This window comes from Delphinus delphis, chromosome 2 (genome assembly GCF_949987515.2).
Source record: "Delphinus delphis chromosome 2, mDelDel1.2, whole genome shotgun sequence".
In the NCBI taxonomy this organism is placed as follows: domain Eukaryota; kingdom Metazoa; phylum Chordata; class Mammalia; order Artiodactyla; family Delphinidae; genus Delphinus; species Delphinus delphis.
In genome coordinates, this window is record NC_082684.1 from 30,226,258 (window position 1) to 30,248,722 (window position 22,465).

At 48.2% G+C, this 22,465-nt stretch overlaps 1 protein-coding gene across 1 annotated transcript in view; it reads right to left on the bottom strand.

Annotated features, from left to right (window-relative positions):
• Positions 1-531: 531 nt before the first annotated feature.
• Positions 532-22,465, bottom strand: part of RGS6 (regulator of G protein signaling 6) — a 573,125-nt gene continuing 551,191 nt past the window's right edge. The window contains exon 18 of the mRNA XM_060004290.2: positions 532-693. Within this exon, the coding sequence (XP_059860273.1) occupies positions 643-693 (51 nt within the window). The 3' untranslated portion in view covers positions 532-642. The remainder of the gene's footprint in view (positions 694-22,465) is intronic.

Sequence of the window (22,465 nt, forward strand, 5' to 3'; positions counted from 1 at the left end):
GAGGGGGTTGGAAGAACTTGAGGTGCTGCAGTGCAGGAGATGGCTCAGTGCTGACGATGTGATTGGGGCGCGTGGCGTGAGGGCAGCCTGGCCCCGGGTCCTTGCACGCAGCGGCCGCAGAGATGGGGGAGGCGGGAGGCGGGAGGTGGTCGGGACACAGTGGTGTAACTAGGGGGGTGCCGTGGGTGCACCAGAGAGGCGGTGGGGTGTAATACTGGATGTGCTCAGGGCCAGGGGTCCTCTTGAGTTTGCTGGAAGGCGTGATCCCCGGACGGCGGGAGGAGTGATGACAGCCAGAGTCTAACCTCAGCTGACAGTCACAACGGGAGTCCCACCGGGTGCTCTGCCCTGAACGTGTTAGGGGCCAGGACCCCCTAGAGAGCGGGGTGTCGGCACACGACTATACAAGGAAGAGAGGGTTGTAAACAGGGGCCTCTACCTGGCTGACCCCAGGCTCCGTGGACTCGCCTTCTGGCCTCCCTCTGGATCACCCACCGCGTCTTCCCACCGTCGCCCATCACGGCCCTCACTCTTTCTCTTTCACAGTGACCAAATCTCCCCGCAGGGAAGCTCTGTCTGCAGATGTGGAGCGCGGCCGGCTGCCCGCGTGGTCCTCGGGCCCGGGCCCTGCGGGGGGCACTGTCAGGAGGACTGCATCAGGCCGGTGAGGCGCTTGCCCGCCAGAGACTTTCCCTGCAGAGACAGCGACACAGGGGCACCACAGGCGCACACACACAGAGGACAGACACAGAGAGTCAGACAGGTGGATTAATTGTTGGCATGAGCCACGAGGCCAAACGACTTAGCTCACCAACCCCTTTCATCTCTCGGTTTGGGCGCCTTAACCACAGACAACTGAACAACCGGGTCTTTGGGGCAGGTTAGGGGGTGAGGGTGTGTCGCTGGTACACTTTTGGGGGCGTGGGGATTTTACTTACTCCAAACCAGGCATTTTAACCTTTAGGTAGAGTGTCTCTTAATGCCCGTGGGCTGCCCCTGAACTTGATTTTATCCAAGTGAGGAAGGAAAGGTGGCCTGGGGACTAGTAAGATCACGGGGGGTGGGTTGACCCAAATAGATGATGGCTAAGAATCTGGGTGACTGGGAACTAAGGAATTAACTAGTCTGAAGAAGGCAGAAGACCTAGGAATCCTGTTTAAAATGCAGGATTGAGCTCTCCTTGGGTCTTCCCGACAACCTGTTCTGGGACTGGGAAGGTCTGGGGGCGCTGCCGAGGCTCGGAGCCTGGGCTGCAGGACACAGGGCAACGCACTCCTGTGTTCTTGGTCCCCATCTCTGGTACCCGGATGATTCCACATCAGGAAGTCTTACAAGCCCTTCGCTTACAAACTATGAAGCCGTTCTTGTCCTTTCAAAAACAAAAAGGATGAACTCTATCATGAGGCCTGGTACATGGGGCATAGAGGTCCTGAGAGAGGCCAGTTGCCCACATGCCCAGGAGGAGCCTCTGATGTGGGACTGGGCACCAACAGGAGGATGGGGAAGGCTCAGTCCTTTGCTTATTTCCCTATAGCCATAGTCTGCGCCCATTCCCTGCTCACCCTCTTCAGAAATCCATAGCATTGGACAGGCGTCTAGAGGAGAGTATGGCTGGACCCAAGCAGATTGATCACTGTGCCTGAGAAAACACTCAGAACCCATCTTAATATTGACAGTGGGTCAGCGCCATCTGCCTAGGGTAGCACGCGGTCGCTCATCAGCACGGGCTGCAGCGTTTGGTAGCGTGAGGTTTCAAGGGCCAGCAATTCCTCATGTTCATTTCCAAGTGGGGTGTGAGGGCTCATCCTGTTTACTGGGCTTGGCTGCCAGTACGCTGGATGTAATTAAAGAAAATTGATCAGGTTTGTGACGCCTGGTAGGGTACTCAATAAACCTGCTGATTGATGAATTGATGGATAATGGGCATTTCCAACAAACGAACAACATGGGCTGTGAGTTTGCTGGATGCAGGACAATATGTCATCTGGCTTAGCTCTCCACGGAGGGACGTGCCAGCTTGACTTTGAGAATTCCGATGGCAGGGATGGGAGCTTGTCCAGAAATGCAAATGCTCTCGGGGCAGTTGGGAAGTCTGCATCTACCTCCCCTTTGCTCTGTTTTTCCCCTTTCATGCCTCATGCTAGTGAGATGAAACTTTTCATTTCTTTCTTCCCTACAGACACACACACACAATCTCCCCATCAGCAACCTTATCTGAATCTTCAGATACACTAAACTTCGCCTGCAGCCGGATACATTTATACTGGGCTACGAATTTTTTAATCAGATTTTTTTTTTAATCCTAGAGGGTTTCAAGTGCCAGTCTTTGCAAGTCACTAAAAGCAGGATGGCTACTCCTCTGTGTGGAGTGAGTTGGGTACAACGGTAGCTCACAGATGGCAGAGGCTGACGGCCGAGGACTCCCTCCAGCCCTGGTTTTAAGCACACATGGAGCCGGGACTTTTCCTTGACTGCCCTTTCTTACACGGAGCTGTAGGCATTTGTCATCCAGGGGGTGGACCTGGGAACGGGCCTTCTCCATGCAGTCTTGAAGGCAGGAAGCATGGGGAAATGTGGAGCTGATGAGTCTAGGGGCCTCCTGGTATGCGGGCTCTACCAAACCTCCCCCAGCTCCTTTCACCCTTTTCCATCCCTGCTCATGTGAAAGGCACCAAGGAAGGCTGCTTTCCTCCTGGGTACCGCTGTGGAAACCACGCACCAAGTACCAGCTCCTCCCCCCTCCTTCCATCGCTCCTCCACCAGGGCCACAAATTACACATGGTTTGCCCTACAATGGCATTTGGGGCTCTGATTTAGCTGGCGGGTGTGAAAGAAAAGGAATCACTAACGCTTCTAAATAACAGTCCGTTGCCAGCGCAGATGTTAAAAGCCCGGAGACAAAGAGGGTGAGGTTTACCAGGCATCCAAACCCTCATTACAGCTTCATTCTCATTAGTGAGGTCATTTTGGCTGGAGAAGGGGCTGTGGTTGAGGGAGGTTAGAGGTTCTGTTTCTGGGTGATTGTGTGTCTGTCTGTTTTAGGTGGATTTGGCCCTGAGGATCCCTGCCCTCCACACCTCCCAGTTCTGTAGAGCGGGCTGGGCTGGGAGGCGTTAATTAATCTCTTCCTGCCTAAGTCCCGGAGCTCAGCCTCACAGCTCTGACTGCAAAGACCTGTGGCCAGCCCATCAATCCTTCCCCTCCCCTCCCCCAGCTGCTTGCCGCGCTTCACAGTTGGGGGCGGGGCTGCAGCTGACAGCCCTGGGGGAGAACACACCCTGAGACTGTTCCCAACCTCGAAGCCATCCAGGTGGTACTCCTTGGCATTTCTGTCTCCCTCTCCCGCTCCTGCCCTCACACATTTACCAAATGCCAGTTCTGCTGCTAAAGGAGGTCATGATGGCTCAGGTCGGCTCAGGGGGCAGCTCAGCCCAGCCGCAATCTGTTCACTAGGCAGTGACCTCGTGGGTGAGGCTGGAAGGTGGTTACTCATGCAGGGTGCAGGCAAGGCTAGATGCTGGCCTCGGGCTTTGGGGAAGAAATCCTGCAAACACACTGGCTCAGCAGCTGCCTCTCTTCTGAAGAGCTGAGGCTCTTATAATTTTCAGGGATCAAAGTGAAACCTGACAGCAGAGGCTACCGGTGTTCAGAGATGAGCTGCCCCAAGGTGTGTGCTGCTAGGGGCTTGCTGGGAGCTCCTAGCTACTGCTCTGCGCACAGAGAGGGGAGCTCCCACCCTGCACCTTCTAGGGCTCTTTCCTTCCTTCTCTTCACCCCCATCCTCGCCTCCAGTTTGGACGGTTCTGCAGGAGACACTTAGGAAGGGGAGTGGTAATTCTGCCTTTGCCTGGCATCTTGCTTAGTTACAGGGAAAGGAATTTTTTCAGGGTGTGAATGTGTGCTGTTCCTCAATGCTGGTCAGTTGGGAACAGATCATGGTGCCAGGAAACTGTAGCCAGCTCAGCCTGAGGCCTTGGCGTAGCTGAGCGAAGCAGCTGAAGGTGGTTGAAAATGCTATTAGCAGGCAGCCTTTGTCCAAGTGAAAAAATATACAGTGATTAAGAACTGAGCTGCAGAAGGTACATTCCAGAGACAGCAAAGCTTTGCATTCAGACAAAGTACTTTTCACCTTCGAGACATTTGGCCAAGTTTAATCCAATAGAATTTGTGATCCTTCAATTTCATGGACCGCAGGCTCAGTGCTGGGTTCACAAACACCCACACGTTCAATTCCCACCCTCCACCCTGACTAATCATTTCAGCTCTGCAGCCATCCTGATGGCTAGAAGCCTGGAAGAAGGTGGTCACGGAATCCTTTGTTTCTAAAAGGAATGGCTCCCTTTTGTGAGGTGCTTCAGGAAAAATCGACATGCTGCTTGACATGCTGTGGCTCTGTGCATCGCACTTCCAGATATTAATCAACAAAGCATGCACCATCCGGGTTACCAAGAGCTTTCGCCACTCACTTACCTGAGAGACTGACGCTAACCTCTTTGGCTGAGAGAAGGGCTGTGGCTCAGAGGGTAGCCCTGGGGGTCACATGGCATACTGGGGGCAGCGGAGCCAAGCACTAGTGGCTCAGGCAGGACCTTTTTCAACTCTAAGAAAGTAGAGACATCTGAGCTGCTGATGAGATTTTCTTGCTAATTTGCTCAGATGACCTAAGACCAAAGTTACAGATCTCAAGTCCACTAAGTCTAAACACATGCTATGAGGGGGATGGAAATCAACCGTGGTTGTCTCTAGGGGAGAGAGATGGAATTGACTGGGAAGGGGCATAAGGGAACTTTATAGGGTGATGGGTGTAGGTTACACTGGTGCATACATTCGTCAGATTCGTCGAACCATACATTTCAGATCTATTCATTTTGCCATGGGTAATTATGTTTCAGAAGAAAAAAAAAAGATTAGAAAAAAATCCAGCTATCATATCTCTGCTTTGAAATGTCCCACCCCTTGCTCTTTTTCAGTTGCTGTCCCAGCAACTTTGCCTTTTGGCTAAATTCAAAGTTTCCCCCTCCAGTATAGGAGAAACCCAGATTCCTCTGCTAGGGGAACTAGAACTTGCAACAGAACTAATTTGGAACATGATTTCTAGTCTCCATAGATCCAAACGGATCGCCTTGTGGTGACACACAGGCATTTTTCATCCCTGCTAATGAAAATCGGTGTTCTGCTGAATAGGGCTCACCAGGTGCCCTCAGCAAGCAAGAAGTGGGAGGTCCCAGAGAGAAGCTGTCCTTTCAAGGAGGCTGAAAGTTCCCTATGAGTAGACGATGCTCAGGTTCATAAATGATGAGTGTGTGTGAACTCACAGGCCTGTAGGGGACTTGCTGGGGAGAGCCGTAAGCCCTAAGAGCCAGGGAGAAAGGAAAGGTCCCAGCTTGGGTTTGTTGGGAGGGGGAGGAGCCACGGATTCCAGCCAAGTCAGGACTGCCTGACATCATGGCGTGACTTCCCTGGAGGTTGGTCCCCCTGGTGCCGCCTTCTCCACTGAGCAAAGCGAAAGGGATGATTTCAAAAGGAAGTGTAAGGTATTCCGTGGCATCTCCTTTCTCAACGATGTTTAAAATTGGAGAGAAAGTGCCATTTGCTTGGGATAGTTTAGAGGGCTAGAAGCTCTGGCAGGGGATGGTAGGAAAACCCATACTTGATAGAGAATAATTTGAAAACACTGCAACTCTCCTCTTTCATCATCAGCAAGATGGGTGGATGAGATGGGAACTAGGCAATGGTTACACATGGCTGATCCATGGCAGAGCTAGGCTGGAGCAGCAGCCAGGAAGCAGAGGCTGCTTCCGGCTTTGTCACGCTTCAGGGAAGGGGGAGGGGTGGGGGGGATGCCCTGTGACAAGATCCATTCCTGAGGTCTGTATTACTCCTGGGTCCTTGCCAAGCTTTCTGATCTCTCTCAGGAGCTGAAGGGCATTTTATTTGGTATTGAAATATTCTCTTTATTTGACTTTTTAAAAATAGGATACCACAGACATCCGAGACGCAGCCGGGCCGGTGACTCGGCTGTGGGTGGCGCCCCGGAGTCCGGGTAGGCAGCAAGGGATGCAGGACGCTCTCCGAGGTCACCCCCGGGGAGAGCTGAGAGGCTGACATGGTCTTGGTGCTCCAGCCGGGTGTCAGGCCTGAGCCTCTGAGGTGGGAGAGCCGAGTTCAGGACATTGGTCCACCAGACACCTCCCGGCCCCACGTAATATCAATCGGCAAGAGCTCTCCCAGAGATCTCCGTCTCAAAGCTAAGACCCAGCTCCACTCAATGACCAGCAAGCTACAGTGCTGGACACCCCATGCCAAACAACTAGCAAGACAGGAACACAACCCCACCCATTAGCAGAGAGGCTGCCTAAAATCATACTAAGTTCACAGACACCCCAAAAACACACCACCGGACACAGTCCTGCCCACCAGAGAGACAAGATCCAGCCTCATCCATCAGAACACAGGTACCAGTCCCCTCCACCAGGAAGCCTACACAACCCACTGAACCAACCTTATCCACTGGGGGCAGGCACCAAAAACAACAGGAAGTATGAACCTGAAGCCTGCGAAAAGGAGACCCCAAACACAGTAAGTTAAGGAAAATGAGAAGACAGAGAAATACACAGCAGACGAAGGAGCAAGGTAAAGACCCACTAGACCAAACAAATGAAGAGGAAATAGGCAGTCTACCTGAAAAAGAATTCAGAGTAATGATAGTAAAGATGATCCAAAATCTTGGAAGTAGAATGGAGAAAATACAAGAAACGTTTAACAAGGACCTAGAAGAACTAAAGAGCAAACAAATAACGATGAGCAACACAAAAAATGGAATTAAAAATTCTCTAGAAGGAATCAAGAGCAGAATAACTGAGCCAGAAGAACAGATAAGTGACCTGGAAGATAAAATAGTGGAAATAAATACCGCAGAGCAGAATAAAGATAAAAGAATGAAAAGAATTTAGGACAGTCTCAGAGACCTCTGGGACAACATTAAACACACCAACATTCAAATTATAGGGGTCCCAGAAGAAGAAGAGAAAAAGAAAGGGACTGAGAAAATATTTGAAGAGATTATAGTTGAAAACTTCCTTAATATGGGAAAGGAAATAATCAAGTCCAGGAAGCGCAGAGAGTCCCATACAGGATAAATCCAAGCAGAAACACGCCAAGACACGTATTAATCAAACTATCAAAATTAAATACAAGGAAAAAATATTAAAAGCAGCAAGGGAAAAGCAACAAATAACACAAAAGGGAATCCCCATAAGGTTAACAGCTGATCTTTCAGCAGAAACTCTGCAAGCCAGAAAGGAGTGGCAGGACATATTTCAAGTGATGAAAGGGAAAAAACTACACCAAGATTACTCTACGCAGAGCTTCCCTGGCTACGCAGTGGTTAAGAATCTACCTGCCAGTGCAGGGGTTTAGGGTCCGAGCCCTGGTCCAGGAAGATCCCACATGACACAGAGCAGCTACGTCCGTGTGCCACAACTACTGAGCCTGTGAGCCACAACTACTGAAACCCGCATGCATAGAGCCCATGCTCCACAACAAGAGAAGTCACTGCAACGAGAAGCCCGTGCACTGCAACACAGAGTAGCCCCCGCTTGCCACAACTAAAGAAAACCCGCTCACAGCAACAAAGACACAACACAGCCAAAAATAAATAAATAAATAAATAAATAAATAAATGATTTAAAAAAAAAAAAAGATTACTCTACCCAGCAGGGATCTTATCCAGATTCGATGGAGAAATTAAAACCTTTACAGATAAGCAAAAGCTAAGAGAATTCAGCATGACCAACCAGCTTTACAACAAATGCTAAAGGAACTTCTCTAGGCCAGAAACACAAGAGAAGGAAAAGACCTACAATAACAAACCCAAAACAATTAAGAAAATGGTAATAGGAACATACGTATCAATAACTACCTTAAATGTAAATGGATCAAATCCTCCAACCAAAGACATAGACTGGCTGAATGGATAAAAACACAAGACCCGTATATATGCTGTCTACAAGAGACCTACCTCAGACCTAGGGGCACATACAGACTGAAAGTGAGGGGATGGAAAAAGATATTCCATGCAAATGGAGATCAAAAGAAAGCTGGAGTAGCAATTCTCATATCAGACAAAATGGACTTTAAAATAAAGACTATTACAGGAGACAAAGAAGGACACTGCATAATGATCAAGGGATCAATCCAAGAAGAAGATATAACAATTGTAAATATTTATGCACCCAACATAGGAGCATCTCAATACATAAGGCAAATGCTAACAGCCATAAAAGGGGAAATCGACAGTAACACAATCATAGTAGGGGACTTTAACACCTCACTTTCACCAATGGACAGATCATCCAAAATGAAAATAAATAAGGAAACACAAGCTTTAAATGACACATTAAACAAGATGGACTTAATTGATATTTATAGGACATTCCATCCAAAAACAACAGAATACAGTTTCTTCTCAAGTGCTCGTGGAACATTCTCCAAGATAGATCATATCTTGGGTCACAAATCAAGCCTTGGTAAATTTAAGAAAATTGAAATCACATCAAGTATCTTTTCCAACCACAACACTAAGAGACTACATGTCTATTACAGGAAAAAATCTGTAAAAAATACAAACACATGGAGGCTAAACAATACATTACTAAATAACCAAGAGATCACTGAAGAAATCAAAGAGGAAATCAAAAAATACCTAGAAACAAATGACAATGAAAACACGATGACCCAAAACCTATGGGATGCAGCAAAAGCAGTTCTAAGAGGGAAGTTTATAGCAATACAATCCTACCTCAAGAAACATCTCAACTAAACAACCTAACTTTACACCTAAAGCAGTTAGAGAAAGAAGAACAAAAAAACCCAAAGCTAGCAGAAGGAAAGAACTCATAAAGATCAGATCAGAAATAAATGAAAAAGAAATGAAGGAAATGATAGCAAAGATCAATAAAACTAAAAGCTGGTTCTTTGAGAAGATAAACAAAATTGATAAACCATCAGCCAGACTCATCAAGAAAGAAAGGGAGAAGACTCAGATCAATAGACTTAGAAACGAAAAAGGAGAAGTCACAACCGACACTGCAGAAATACAAACATCATGAGAGATTACTACAAGAAATGATATACCAATAAAATGGAAACCTGGAAGAAATGGACTAATTCTTAGAAAAGCACAACCTTCCGAGACTGAACCAGGAAGAAATAGAAAATATAAAGAGACCAATCGCAAGCACTGAAATTGAAACTGTGATTTAAAATCTTCCAACGAACAAAAGCCCAGGACCAGATGGCCTCACAGGTGAATTCTATCAAACATTTAGAGAAGAGCTAACACCTATCCTTCTCAAATTCTTCCAAAATATAGCAGAGGGAGGGACACTCCCAAACTCATTCTATGAGGCCACCATCACCCTGATACCAAAACCAGACAAGGATGTCACAAAGGAAGAAAACTACAGGCCAATACCACTGATGAACATAGATGCAAAAATCCTCAACAAAATGCTAGCAAACAGAATCCAACAGCACATTAAAAGGATCATACACCATGATCAAGTGGGGTTTATCCCAGGAATGCAAGGATTCTTCAATATATGCAAATCAATGTGATACACCATATTAACAAATTGAAGGATAAAAGCCATATGATAATCTCAATAGATGCAGAAGAAACTTCTGACAAAATTCAACACCCATTTATGATAAAAACGCTCCAGAAAGTAGGCATAGAGGGAACTTACCTCAACATAGTAAAGGCCATCATTCTCAATGGTGAGAAACTGAAACCATTTCCACTAAGATCAGGAACAAGACAAGGTTGCCTACTCCCACCATTATTATTCAACATAGTTTTGGACGTTTTAGTCACAGCAATCAGAGAAGAAAATGAAATAAGAGGAAGCCAAATCGGAAAGAGGAAGTAAAACTGTCACTGTTTGCAGATGACATGATACTATACATAGAGAATCCTAAAGATGCTACCAGAAAACTACTACAGCTAATCAATGAATTCGGTAAAGTAGCAGGATACAAAATTAATGCACAGAAATCTCTTGCATTCCTATACACTAATGAAAAATCTGAAAGAGAAATTAAGGAAACACTCCCATTTACCATTGCAACAAAAAGAATAAATTACCTAGGAATAAACCTACCTAAGGAGACAAAAACCTGTATGCAGAAAACTATAAGACACTGATGAAAGAAATTAAAGATGATACAAAGAGACGGAGAGATATACCATGTTCTTGGATTGGAAGAATCAACATGGTGAAAATGACTATACTACCCAAAGCAATCTACAGATTCAATGCAATCCCTATCAAACTACCAAAGGCATTTTTCACAGAACTAGACCAAAAATTTCACAATTTGTATGGAAACACAAAAGACCCCAAATAGCAAAAGCAATCTTGAGAAAGAAAAACAGATCTGGAGGAATCAGGCTCCCTGACTTCAGACTATACTACAAAGCTACAGTAATCAAGACAATATGGTATATAGCTGATTCACTTTGTTATAAAGCAGAAAGTAACACACTATCGTAAAGCAATTATACTCCAATAAAGATGTTAAAAAAAAAAAGACAGTATGGCACTGGCACAAAGACAGAAATATAGATCAGTGGAACAGGATAGAAAGCCCAGAGATAAACCCATGCATATATGGTCACCTTATCTTTGATAAAGGAGGCAAGAATATACAATGGAGTAAAGACAGCCTCTTCAATAAGTGGTGCTGGGAAAACTGGACAGCTACATGTAAAAGAATGAAATTAGAACACTCCCTAACACGATACACAAAAATTAACTCAAAATGGATTAAAGATCTAAGTGTAAGGCCAGACACTATCAAACTCTTAGAGGAAAACATAGGCAGAACACTCAATGACATAAATCACAGCAAGATCTTTTTGGACCCACCTCCTAGAGAAATGGAAATAAAAACAAAAATAAACAATGAACCCTAATAAACAATGGGACCTATTGAAACTTAAAAGCTTTTGCACAGCAAAGGAAACCATAAACAAGACGAAAAGACAACCCTCAGAATGGGAGAAAATATTTGCAAGTGAAGCAACTGACAAAGGATGAATCTCCAAAATATATAAGGAGCTCATGCAGCTCAATATCAAAAAAACAAACAACCCAATCCAAAAATGGGCAGAAGACCTAAACAGACATTTCTCCAAAGAAGATATACAGATTGCCAACAAACACATGAAAGGATGCTCAACATCACTAATCATTAGAGAAATGCAAGTCAAAACTACAGTGGGGTATCACCTCACACTGGTCAGGATGGCCAGCATCCTAAAAATCTACAAACAATAAATGCTGGAGAGGGTGTGGAGAAAAGGGAACCCTCTTGCACTGTTGGTGGGAATATAAATTTATACAGCCGCTATGGAGAACAGTATGGAGGTTCCTTAAAAAACTAAAACTAGAATTACCATATGACCCAGTAATCCCAATACTGGGCAAATACCCTGAGAAAACCATAATTCAAAAAGAGTCATGTACCACAATGTTCATTGTAGCACTATTTACAATAGCCAGGACATGGAAGCAACCTAAGTGTCCATCAACAGATGAATGGATAAAGAAGATGTGGTACATATATACAATGGAATATTACTCAGCCATAAAAAGAAATGAAATTGAGTTATCTGTAGTGAGGTGGATGGACCTAAAGACTGTCATACAGAGTGAAGTAAGTCAGAAAGAGAAAAACAAATACCGTATGCTAACACATATATATGGAATCTAAAAAAAAAAAAAAAGGTCATGAAGAACCTAGGGGCAGGACAGGAATAAAGACACAGACGTAGAGAATGGACTTGAGGACACAGTAGGGGGAAAGGTAAGCTGGGACGAAGTGAGAGAGTGGCATGGACATATATACACTACAAAATGTAAAATAGACAGCTAGTGGGAAGCAGCCGCATAGCACAGGGAGGTCAGCTTGGTGCTTTGTGACCACCTAGAGGGGTGGGATTGGGAGGGTGGGAGGGAGGGAGATGCAAGAGGGAAGAGATATGGGGATATATGTATATGTATAGCTGATTCACTTCGTTATACAGCAGAAACTAACACACCATTGTAAAGCAATTATACTCCAATAAAGATGTTAAAAAAAAAATAGGGTACCACAAACATAAAACAAAGCTTCCCCCCCTCCAAATCAAGAGATAGGTGAAAATTGAATTATATTTAAAAAAAGCTCTCTGGATGAAGACTTAACATACACTAAACCTATGTAAAAAGTAAGGAGTATGGTCAAAATATAAACAGTGGATTCTTTTGCAATAGCCCACCATCTTATGTACAGTAATATAAACAATCAGGTTTTTCCACGTCAATCGTGGGTCTATGGAATCTGCCTGCAGTCGTGTCTGCTGAGAGCAATTCCCACAAAATGTTACTGGGATCATTAGCAGGTCCAGACACCTTACTCTAGCCTGGCAACTAGCAGTGCTTTTTTTTTTTTTTTTAATTTTTACTTAATTTTTTTTGTTTAATTTAGAAACGTTGAGTTTATCTGAACTAAATGTGAGAGGACCAACCTATATCCCCTATCTCCAGGGATTTTCTCTTTGAATTTCTTGTTCCTGCCCAACGGGGTGGCATCGTTATCTCATGCACCTTCCCTTCTCAAGTGCCCTCCTCTTCGACTCAACCAGACCTTGATGGTGGCAGTGTGGGGACGGTCCCCTTACCAGGGACACAGGTTAGCTGCCGAGGAAAGTTACTAACGGCCACCCATTGATTGAACATAGAACAGCTGTTGTGTGTCAAGCGCACTAGACATTTGAGAGACACCTGTGCTAATGTCCACAGCATCCTTGCCAGTTAGGTATTCCTTTAACCCTCACTGGACACATGAGGTTGAACCACTAGCCTGAGTGCACACAGCTGGTCAGTGGCCTTCATGGCCCAGCCACCTTCTCCCTTGTACATGACTGTCACTCTCAAGGAAGGAGGCAGGTGGAAAAGCTCGGGACTAAGGATTCCTCCACATCTACCCACACCAGACTATCTCTCTGGGCGGTGCAGGGTGATTTTCTCAACCTCACTGAGAAAGATGCTTCAGCTCTTGGGCACACTTGAGACCATCCCAGGCATTTCTGTTCTGCCTAAGCTGCTTCCCTTCCTCACACTGGGGACTCCTGAGAAGGAAAAGCTGCTACCTTCTGGCTGTCAAGCCTGGCAAAGTGGGACTTTGGCTGTTGTGCTGAGCTGAGGTGCACGTCACCGCTGCTTGGCGCTCATGGGTTTAAAACGGTGGCTACTGGACCGGCCAGTGAAGCTGCCACTTCTGTTTGTGGCCCTGTGTTATTGGTGTCGATGCCTCTGGGATCTCCATAGCAACAGTCCCAGGGAGGAGAGAAGCAGGTGTGATGTTTACCTTCCTGAGGAAGGGGGGGCGGATGCTTTACTCCAATTAGAACCAACCCCAATTAGAACCACGTGCCCAAATCGAGCTGGCTGGGGAAGCCCTCCCCGGCTGCCCTTCCTCGCACTTCTGACTCCCGCCCCCTCATCGTGCTCGTCACTTATGGGGCTCTGTGCAAAGTCCGACCTCTACCTGTTAGTTTTGGTGGGTGATGGGAGACCTTCCTCCATGGTCCCCAGCTGTGCAGGGACAAATCTGGAACCGGGAAGGCATGCTGGATGCCGGGAGTGACAAGCGCTCAGCAGCTGTGCCCGACACTGGTGGCACAATGCCCAGTCCCCGACTCCCCAGCCTCCTGTCCAAGTTGTGCATTTCCATTTTCCCTGCTGCTTTTTTCACCTCATGCAGGAGAAATGCCCCCCTTTTATTACCGGATCTCTTATCTCCTTCCTCTCGTTCTGACTGAAAAACCCTGGTGCTCTTTCTGCACTCAGCCTGCAGCAAGTTCTTGGTGGACACAGGGGTGGAGCGGAGGTGGGCATCCTGTTCACAAGGCCCCCCGATGGCACGCCTTCCTTAGCCCACGCTGTGCTTGCCTCCTCTTCCTTAAATGTACTCTGGCATCTCTGCGCTGGTTCACCCCAAACTAGGCAAGGGACCAAAGACTCAAGGAAACAGGGACGTGGCTGAGTTGCTATCGGCAACAACTCGATGCTGCTTTTTTTCCAACTAGGAAGTTCGAGTGACCCTTGACTAGGGCGACAGGGGAGAGCGCTGCTGAAGTCTAGTGGATGAGACAGCAGGAGGGATCACTTGCTCGGCAGTGTGAGATCCTTCTCAGGACCCAGGAGGACTCTAACTCCACCCTCCCAAGGGCACTTCTCATCTCCCGCGAACACGTTCACCCAGAACACATCCATGGCTTGGGGTCCTTGGTTAAGCCGGCTGCCAAGGCAGAGTTTCAAGGGCACAGGCTGCCAATATGCTGACTGTCCCCACCGCCCCAAAGCATAATCTTTCCGTGAATGTCCAAGTCCATTTGGATACACATTCAAAGAGGGCTGGCTCATTTCTCTTTCCTCCCTACTCTCAGGAATGCAGTTTGGCGGGCATTTATCAGACATGTATTTCTAACCTGAAAAAGTGCAGCAGGGGACAGGTCAAGCAGCAATTTTCAAGACATCTCTGGACAGAAACGTGGGCTGATGGAATTCTTAGCCACAGAGAACCTTCTTACTTCCCTACAAACCCTTTTCACATGTCGCTGCAATGCTCTCCATCCCTGTGACACAGGGGATGGGCGGTTCCCTAGCCCTCTTCTCCCCTGGTGGTCTAGCAGGTAGAAAGGTGAGATTTCCAAGTTTCCCACAGGACTTGGCCCTGGACCACAGAGGAAGAGCAATGGAAGCTGTAAGTGGGAGACTAAGCCTCAGGATGCTGCTGTTGGGTCTAAAAGCATCTTCAAAGATAGAGGGCATTTCTGCTAGGGGTCCAGGAGAAGCGAGTTACAGGATCAATACCTGAAGACATTATCTGTACATTGCCTCTGGGACAAGGCACTCATCTCCATGTCATTTCTAGACCCCTCAGCTTCTTGTTTCTTAGGAAGAAAAAACTATGGGTGTAAAAAAAGAGGCAGGAGAAATGGGCACACTAAAAAATGGGTGCCACTGTCCATGGAACTAGGGTGTGAGAACAGGAGGGGCGGGCAGAGATGAGGCCACGGACAAACAGATCATCTCTTCCGGATTTGGAGCACCTTCTGGGCAGAAGGATCCCAAAGAAGGTTAGAGAGTTCGGACGCCGGGATCACTCACCCACTGCTGGAAGGAAGCCACCTCGGGGGTGAAATGCAGCGGCCATTCTGACTCTGCGCCAACAGCACTAGGCAATTGTGTTTTTAGGAAGGGAAGTGAAGAATAACTTATCCAGCTGAAACCGTGAAGACCTGTGGCTTTAGGGGAGCCCCTGCCCAGACACGCACACAGCAGCAGCGGGCAGGCGGTCCATGCGCAGAGGCACATGCAGGTCTGCAGCGTATGTTACACACGTACCATACACTGAACACGGAGGCGTGTTATCAGGCAGGTAGCACATGCACCTGTGTGTGCAGCTGTGCACACGCTCATGTGAGTGTTTACACCACAGGCACTTGCAGAAGCATCTCATGCAAGGTTCACGAGCAACCACACGATTGGCTGTAGAGCTTCACGTCAGGCTCCTAAGATGCCAGTCTTTGACAGACACTGCAAACTTCAAGCATTTACCTTAAGATACATATATAAACCTGACTTTCCCCAGGAAAAAGCCATTCGTGTCAGTGGAAATGGCCTCTCTGCTTCTGTTTCTGTCAATACTGCAAGCAGTGGGAGCGTGCCGCCCAGGGGGCTGGCTTCCGAGGGATTTCAAAGCATCCCCTGCCACTTGGTTCTGACTCCTCCAACCACCCCACTTTGTAGCACGCAGTTAAAAGCTAGGAGCCTCTGTTTATCTGGCAGATGGAGCAACCAGACTTGGTGAGGTTGTACTGCTCAGGGTGGCTCCAGGCAGGCAGACAGCTGCCAGGTGAGGGTTTCTGGGAACGAGGCTTCTGCGGTGCAGAGCGCTACGTCCGCAGGACTGGATTTCATGCTCTTATAGGGGAGAACCATCTCCGATCTGTGTCTGGAAGCAGGAGGCATCTTAGGGTCCCGCACCTCAGGAGTCGGGGCAAATGTCAGATCCTGACAACGTAGGCAGTGTTTCCTTGGTGGCCCTCCCCACGTCCTGGCACCGCACTGCTACAAGCCCCTAGCTCCTACAGCTTCCTGGGAAGTGCACAGGGGCCCTGAGAAATAGACCACAGGGCAGAAGCTGGTGTGCTGGGTACCACAGTCCCTCCATTCCTAGGGAAAGCAGAGAAACTGGCTCTCCGAGTTGACTTTCAAAATAAGACAGTAATAATAGCTACCATTATCGAGTAGAGTCATGAGCCGGTTGCTGTAATAAACGAATGTGCTTTGCGCACAATTGTCGTATTTGAGATACACGTGTCACCATCCTCAACTGCAAAATAAATACAATAATACCTACCTTGCAGGACGTGGCTGGAAATCAGATAAGGTAATAAGAGCTAATGGGCTGCAGGTAACATCATAATAATGAAAATAATGATACAAAGAGTTATACTTAAGCATATATACTGCAAACACTACGCTAAGCACTTTATGTATTCTTTCCCTCTTAATCATTTACTCTTATCTTTTTTACAGATGAGGAAACTGAGGCTTGGAGTCTGAAACGCACAGTTAAGTGGTGGAGCTGGGGGAGAACCGAAGTCCCTCTCAGGCCAAGTTCTGCATGACACGGATGCCCACAGTGCGACAACGTGAGCGCCCAAGACATGGCAGCTGTCCTTGTTATGCCCTCATTTAGTGCCAACATCCACCCAGGGCAGCAGGCATCATTGTACCCATCAGGCAAGTGAGCGGCTTGCCCAGGGTCTTATACCAACTTCAGGTGGAGAAACAGGATTCAACGGGGGCTGCCCATCCCTGACCCTGAGCCCATTCTCTACATTCCGGTGGCCCCTAAAGGGATGTTGCTCTCAGGGGGCGGAGCCAGCAGGTCATCTTCGGTAGGGGATGAGGATGCAGTTGGGGGAAATATCACTGCCAGGTTTTTGACATTTGACCTCTCCTAGGTAGTGCTGTTCAGTCACACCCAGATAGCTGGCTGAGGAGCAGTGAGGACAGCTCAGGGCAGGGCGAGGGGCCAGCTGGAGCCTCTCAAAACAAACTCCTGCCAGGGCAAGATGCACGTCGCTGTGCAGTCCTCCGTGCAGTCCTGGGGAGGATGGAAAGAAAGGGGACCCTGACATCAAACCTACACAAAGCTGCTGAAGGGCAAGCTGGGGGCCCTAGTGGCCACCACCGCAGCCGCACGCCTTCCTGGTGGTCCTCATAACGTCCTACACATCTAGGAAGAATTCAGCAACGCTCTGACTGAGGGCTAGCAAATGAGGGGCTCTGAAGCTGTGTCGTTACCAAGGAAACCGCCCTTGAGGACATGACCACAGGGCGGTGACCGCTCACAAATACTCATGGTTGAATCCTTTACATAGTTAGAATGATGGAAGCCCTGGAACCTTCCAGGATCATTCAGGACAGAGGACCCATCAGAACTTCCCCTCTACTTTTGCCACAGCTCACAAGGTTGGCTTGAGTTTTGTACTGGCGGCTCCACCTCCATTTCCCAACTTAGTACGCTATGAGGGAAAGGGCAAGCCCTCTACCCTTACTTGACGGTCTGTCTTCTCCCATTAGCTGTGGGGATTTGGATGCATGTGCTCTTGGTACAAATGAGAAAGGCCAGGGGCATGGTGTAAATCAGTTCTCCAACCCTGGGAAAGAGCACGGGCACCCCCTGGATCCCCATACCTCTCTCTGCCCTACCTCTTATATCCAGGCATCAGTCACGCCCAGCAGAGTTTTAAAGGCCTGTATGAGGGAACACAGTAACAATCAACTCTGACTGGGCTTTCTTTAGCTCCAAAAAATGTCCTATTAAAACTTTGCTGACTTTATCGGGATCACCATGTTTAATGAGGGGCCTCAAAGAATTTGAAAGCAAAAGATGAGGAGAGGAAAAAAGCCATAAGCTGTAATCACCATAATTATACAATCCCATGATGAGTTGAAGGCAGCCCTGGCAATGCCCGAGAGAGGAGGGAGTGTCATTTGCAATCAGGTTGGTCCTCGGGACAGCTGGCAAGAATGTGACACGAGAGCCCTTCCCTTCCCCTGAGTTGGGCTGAAGATGAGTCCTCACGGAAGGGCCCAGGAGGAGGGGGCCCACGAGAGCAGTTTCCCCGTGGTCTAAGGTATCAGGGGGCGTGTTCTGTTCCTGGCCAGGCTGAGACAGTTTGGGGGCCAGCTTGTCTGCCTGGAACCTGCACTGGCATCAGGTAAAAGGCAACTGGCTTGATCATCTTTTCTTTCAACAAAACACCCTTTCTGGATGGAAATGATGTCAGGCCAAGCCTTCTCCAGCATAAGGCCAGGGCACCCCGCACACGCCAACCCTGGCTGTGCTCAGCCCCCCTAAGCCAACGGGCACCGGAGTCCTCCGTGCACTGATTTCCTCCTGGGCATTCAGGCGAGACAGGCCTGTTGCCCAGGGCTCAGCTGCAGCAGCAGCAGCGATTGGCTTAAAAAACCGAAAACAAAAGGCCAGGATGACGAGTGAAGGGCAGCAATTCCACTTCTTGACAGTGGCCTGGCCTTGCCTTCATCGTCATCTGGCTTTTCTCCCTCAAGGTAAAATCTAATCTTCTCCGGATCCCTCTCCTCCAGTCTCAGAAAACTCCCTCCATGTGATCTGTCCTCCTTTTCCGTAGCTTATTTATAAACCATATGATAAAATGCAGTAGTTCACAAATATTTAATGCATCCGAGGATGCCATTTGGAAGAGGTGATGGAATCCAGAGCAGAAACCTGCTCTACCATATCCTTGGCCACGCAGCTTCTGAACGTTTCCAGGGAGCTCCTGTTTTCCTTGGGGTGACATATTCCATCATTGGGAAGCTGCTACTGTTAGAATATTCTTAGAATGAGTGACCGTCCCCATGTCTTCTACGCATGGGTTCTAGCTTTGTCTGGAACAATCCAGAAATGTCCACTCACTCTGGGAGACGAACACACATATAGCTCTAGATGGTTATTGAATCTCTTTAGGGGCAGGACGCCTTTATCTCCTTCAGTCTCATCTGACATGGCTTCCAGAGTCCCCAGCTATTCTCTTCTGAATTTTCTCTAGTTTGTTGAAGTTCCCGATAAAGCGCAGGGGCTTAGAACCAAGATCAACACAGTCTAGAGCAACACAGAGAGCAGTGGAGCACTTCTTTTCTGACTGTTCCACTTTTGTTATTACAACCTAAAGTTGCTTAAAAAAAAAAAGTGATCGCATCCTGCTTTTGCTTCTATCAGGCTTGTAATCAATTGGAACCCCAGAATTTTTTAAACTTGAATTACAGTGAAGGCTAGGAATGCCACCCTGTAGTTGTGAGACTGAATTTTTTTTAACATAAATTTTATCTGGTTAAATTATACCTGGTTGTTTGGACCCATCATTCTACCTGAAGGAGATGGTTTTATGGTAATTCCATTACCTATCCAATGAGCAGTACCTTCCAGGTTTGCAACTTTGAGTGTGACTGACATGTTTGTCTCTCCATCTGAGTCATCAAAAAGGATGTGGATAGGACAGGGCTATGGCTGGACCCTTGTGGCCACAACTAGAAACTGCATTTCCCATGGACATAGATCTGTTAATTCACCATCTTATCAGCCATTAAGATGCGATGAATATACTTGCTTTCTCTAATGATGGGCAAACATAGAGGCAGCGGAGGTGGAGGGGGTACAGGGGACAGGAACCGATAGTATTTTCAACCTTATTGCACTGGTATCTGGTCACAAATAAATATTTTCTGGAGCAAGGGATGTAGTTATGACGGTCATCCATCTACAGTAAGCCAGGCTTGCAAGGAGGGTGTGGAAAGTTCCTGCACATATTACACCAATGAGGCCCATTCTTGTCTGGGGCTGTGGTACCATTGCTCAGGCCAAAATGAATCGACCGTGACCGGCGGGTGTGGCAGAACTCTTGCCATTTGGACGCTGCCACTGCCCGGGCAGCTATACACTCCCAACCCCGTCCCACCTTCCCATCTGTCAGGGAGCCAGCAAACAAACACTCAAGAGTCTTTCTCTCATTGGCCTTCAGGTAACATCACTAAACTGAAGATCCCACTGCTCCAAGCTCTTTTCAGCTCCCCTGCGGTGTCCCAGTTAGCATTCTGCTTCATAGCAACATTTTAGAGATTGTTCCTTCCTATAGATTTGTATCCTGCCCTCCTTCCAGAATACCATGGTTCCCAAACTCGATTTGAACCAAAGATACTCATTTGCTGCTCAGAAACAGGGGAGACTCCCGCGTTGCTTTCACCAGGAGCTCATTCTGGGGGAATGCCGCGGCTGGCTTACTTCTCAGCCTTTGACCTTGAGCTCTCTGACTTCTAACCGTCCTTTGACCTTGAGCTCTCTGACTTCTAACCGTCCAGTCTGGACACAGGCAGAGTTGGGTCTCTTCTCCCTGACCTTGACATTGGCAGCTTTGTCTCCTTCCTAGGTTCCTGCTATTCCAAAGCCTGCCTAATGCCTGGAGGTTTGTCTCCTGCCCCTTGCGTGGTACCGCTGCTCCCCTGGCAGGTCTGAGGCGGATTCTGTCCTCTGGAGAAGCGGGCGTCCTGTCCCCTGCGTGGCCTGCACTCCCCGCTGTTCATCCCGCTGAGGGCCCTGTGGTCGGTCACTTTCACCCTCTGCCTTCTCCCTGGACAGATGGGAGCCCATGGCCGTTCTCACGTGGCTGCCTGGGGACATGAGCCAGAAATCTGACGGTACAAGCAACAGGGAATGGGCTGAAATCCCACAGCCCCATCAGCCACTTCTAAAGAGAGAGATCCTTCTAGAAGGACGTCTTTCCTGAGTGGGGGGTAGGAGGAAGGCTCTGTTACGGCAAAGGGCTGCAGGTCAGCTCCCGAAATAGCTTCCCACCTGGCACATCCATCCACAGTGTGCCCCCAGCCTGCCTCGCGGGAGACTGGCAGGGATGCGATCTGGATCGGAATCACTGGCTGTAAACACACAGCTGTGCCTTTCTGCCTCATGGGAGTTTTTCACTTGACTGCTCGGCACACTGGGGTCTGGGGAAGGCAGGAGAAGCCCGGGGCGGGGGAGAGGGAGGGCCGGCCAGAGGAGGAGGGAGTAGTTTTGCAGAGCCTAGCTGTCCCCTGGGTCAGGAGGCTGAGTCACTGCCGCATTTCTTCTCGAGTGGGCACTCCGTGGGGAGGGCGTTTTTGGCTGCTTTTGGTTGACAGGTTGAACCATCAGCTGGGGGTTCCTCCTTCCAAGAGGACTGGCAGTGTCAAAAATGACAACCTCTGACCCTTTTTGATAAATAAAAATCTCACCCTTCCCCAGAGTTTCAGAAAGAACCCCTCCCAACACCCCCTTGGAGAGCCGCTTTATCTCTTTGTCTTCTCTGTATCCTGCCAGCTAAGCTGATTCAGCTGTCTTACATTTGATCGTTGGTTTATAAAAAAAATAAACTTTTACATTTTCATTTTCCAGCTACAAAACTATAATATTAAACATGCTTTTTCAAACTTCACTTGGACCCTAGATGGAGAGAGAAGGATCGAGACCAGAGGAGACTTAACCTACCACTGACTATAACCAGGTTAACACGCCCTCTGTGCCCTCTTTTTGGGCATTAAGAGAGGACAGTGGAAAGCCGGCCCGGAGTTCTCCAGGGAACTAGAAAGTGTGGTAGCAGGAGAACAGCAGAGTGATGCTGAGGTCACCAGATACTCAGAGTCTATTTTTCCCACCCTCCCACAATGCACGGGGTGATGTGGCAGCAGCCACGCAGAGCCCATCCCTCTGCCCGACTGACCTCACCCCCACCTCCCGACACACACCCAGCTGGGCATCCTTCCTGGAATGGCGGGGACTGCGGCACCGGCAAGACTGATAGGGTGCGTGGTGCCTACCCTGCTCTTTGCGACCTCTCCCTCCCTGCCCTCCAGGGGTCACAGTGTACAGTGAGCCCTGAGCGATGGGGCCTGTGCGTCAGGTGCCAGTCGCACTCAGTTCTGACGGTGCTTTATTGTCAAATCCCTGTCAAAGGATTTTAAATATATACCCAACTCAATTCCAAATATGGTTTCCTTCCCAGTGTCAAGGGCGGGCAGCCACTTCCCAGGCAGGAAGGCAGCTCCTCTCTCACTCTGAGGGACGATTAGCACGACTCGCAAATCTCAGGATAGAGAGAAGCACAGACCTATAGAACATTCCAGCTGAAAAGTCCACAGAGATGATCTAGTCCACACCATTGCTCACAGGAGAAAACCAGGGCTCAGAGAAGCACAGACCTATAGAACATTCCAGCTGAAGAGGTCCACAGAGATGATCTAGTCCACACCACTGCTCACAGGAGAAAACCAGGGCTCAGAGAGGG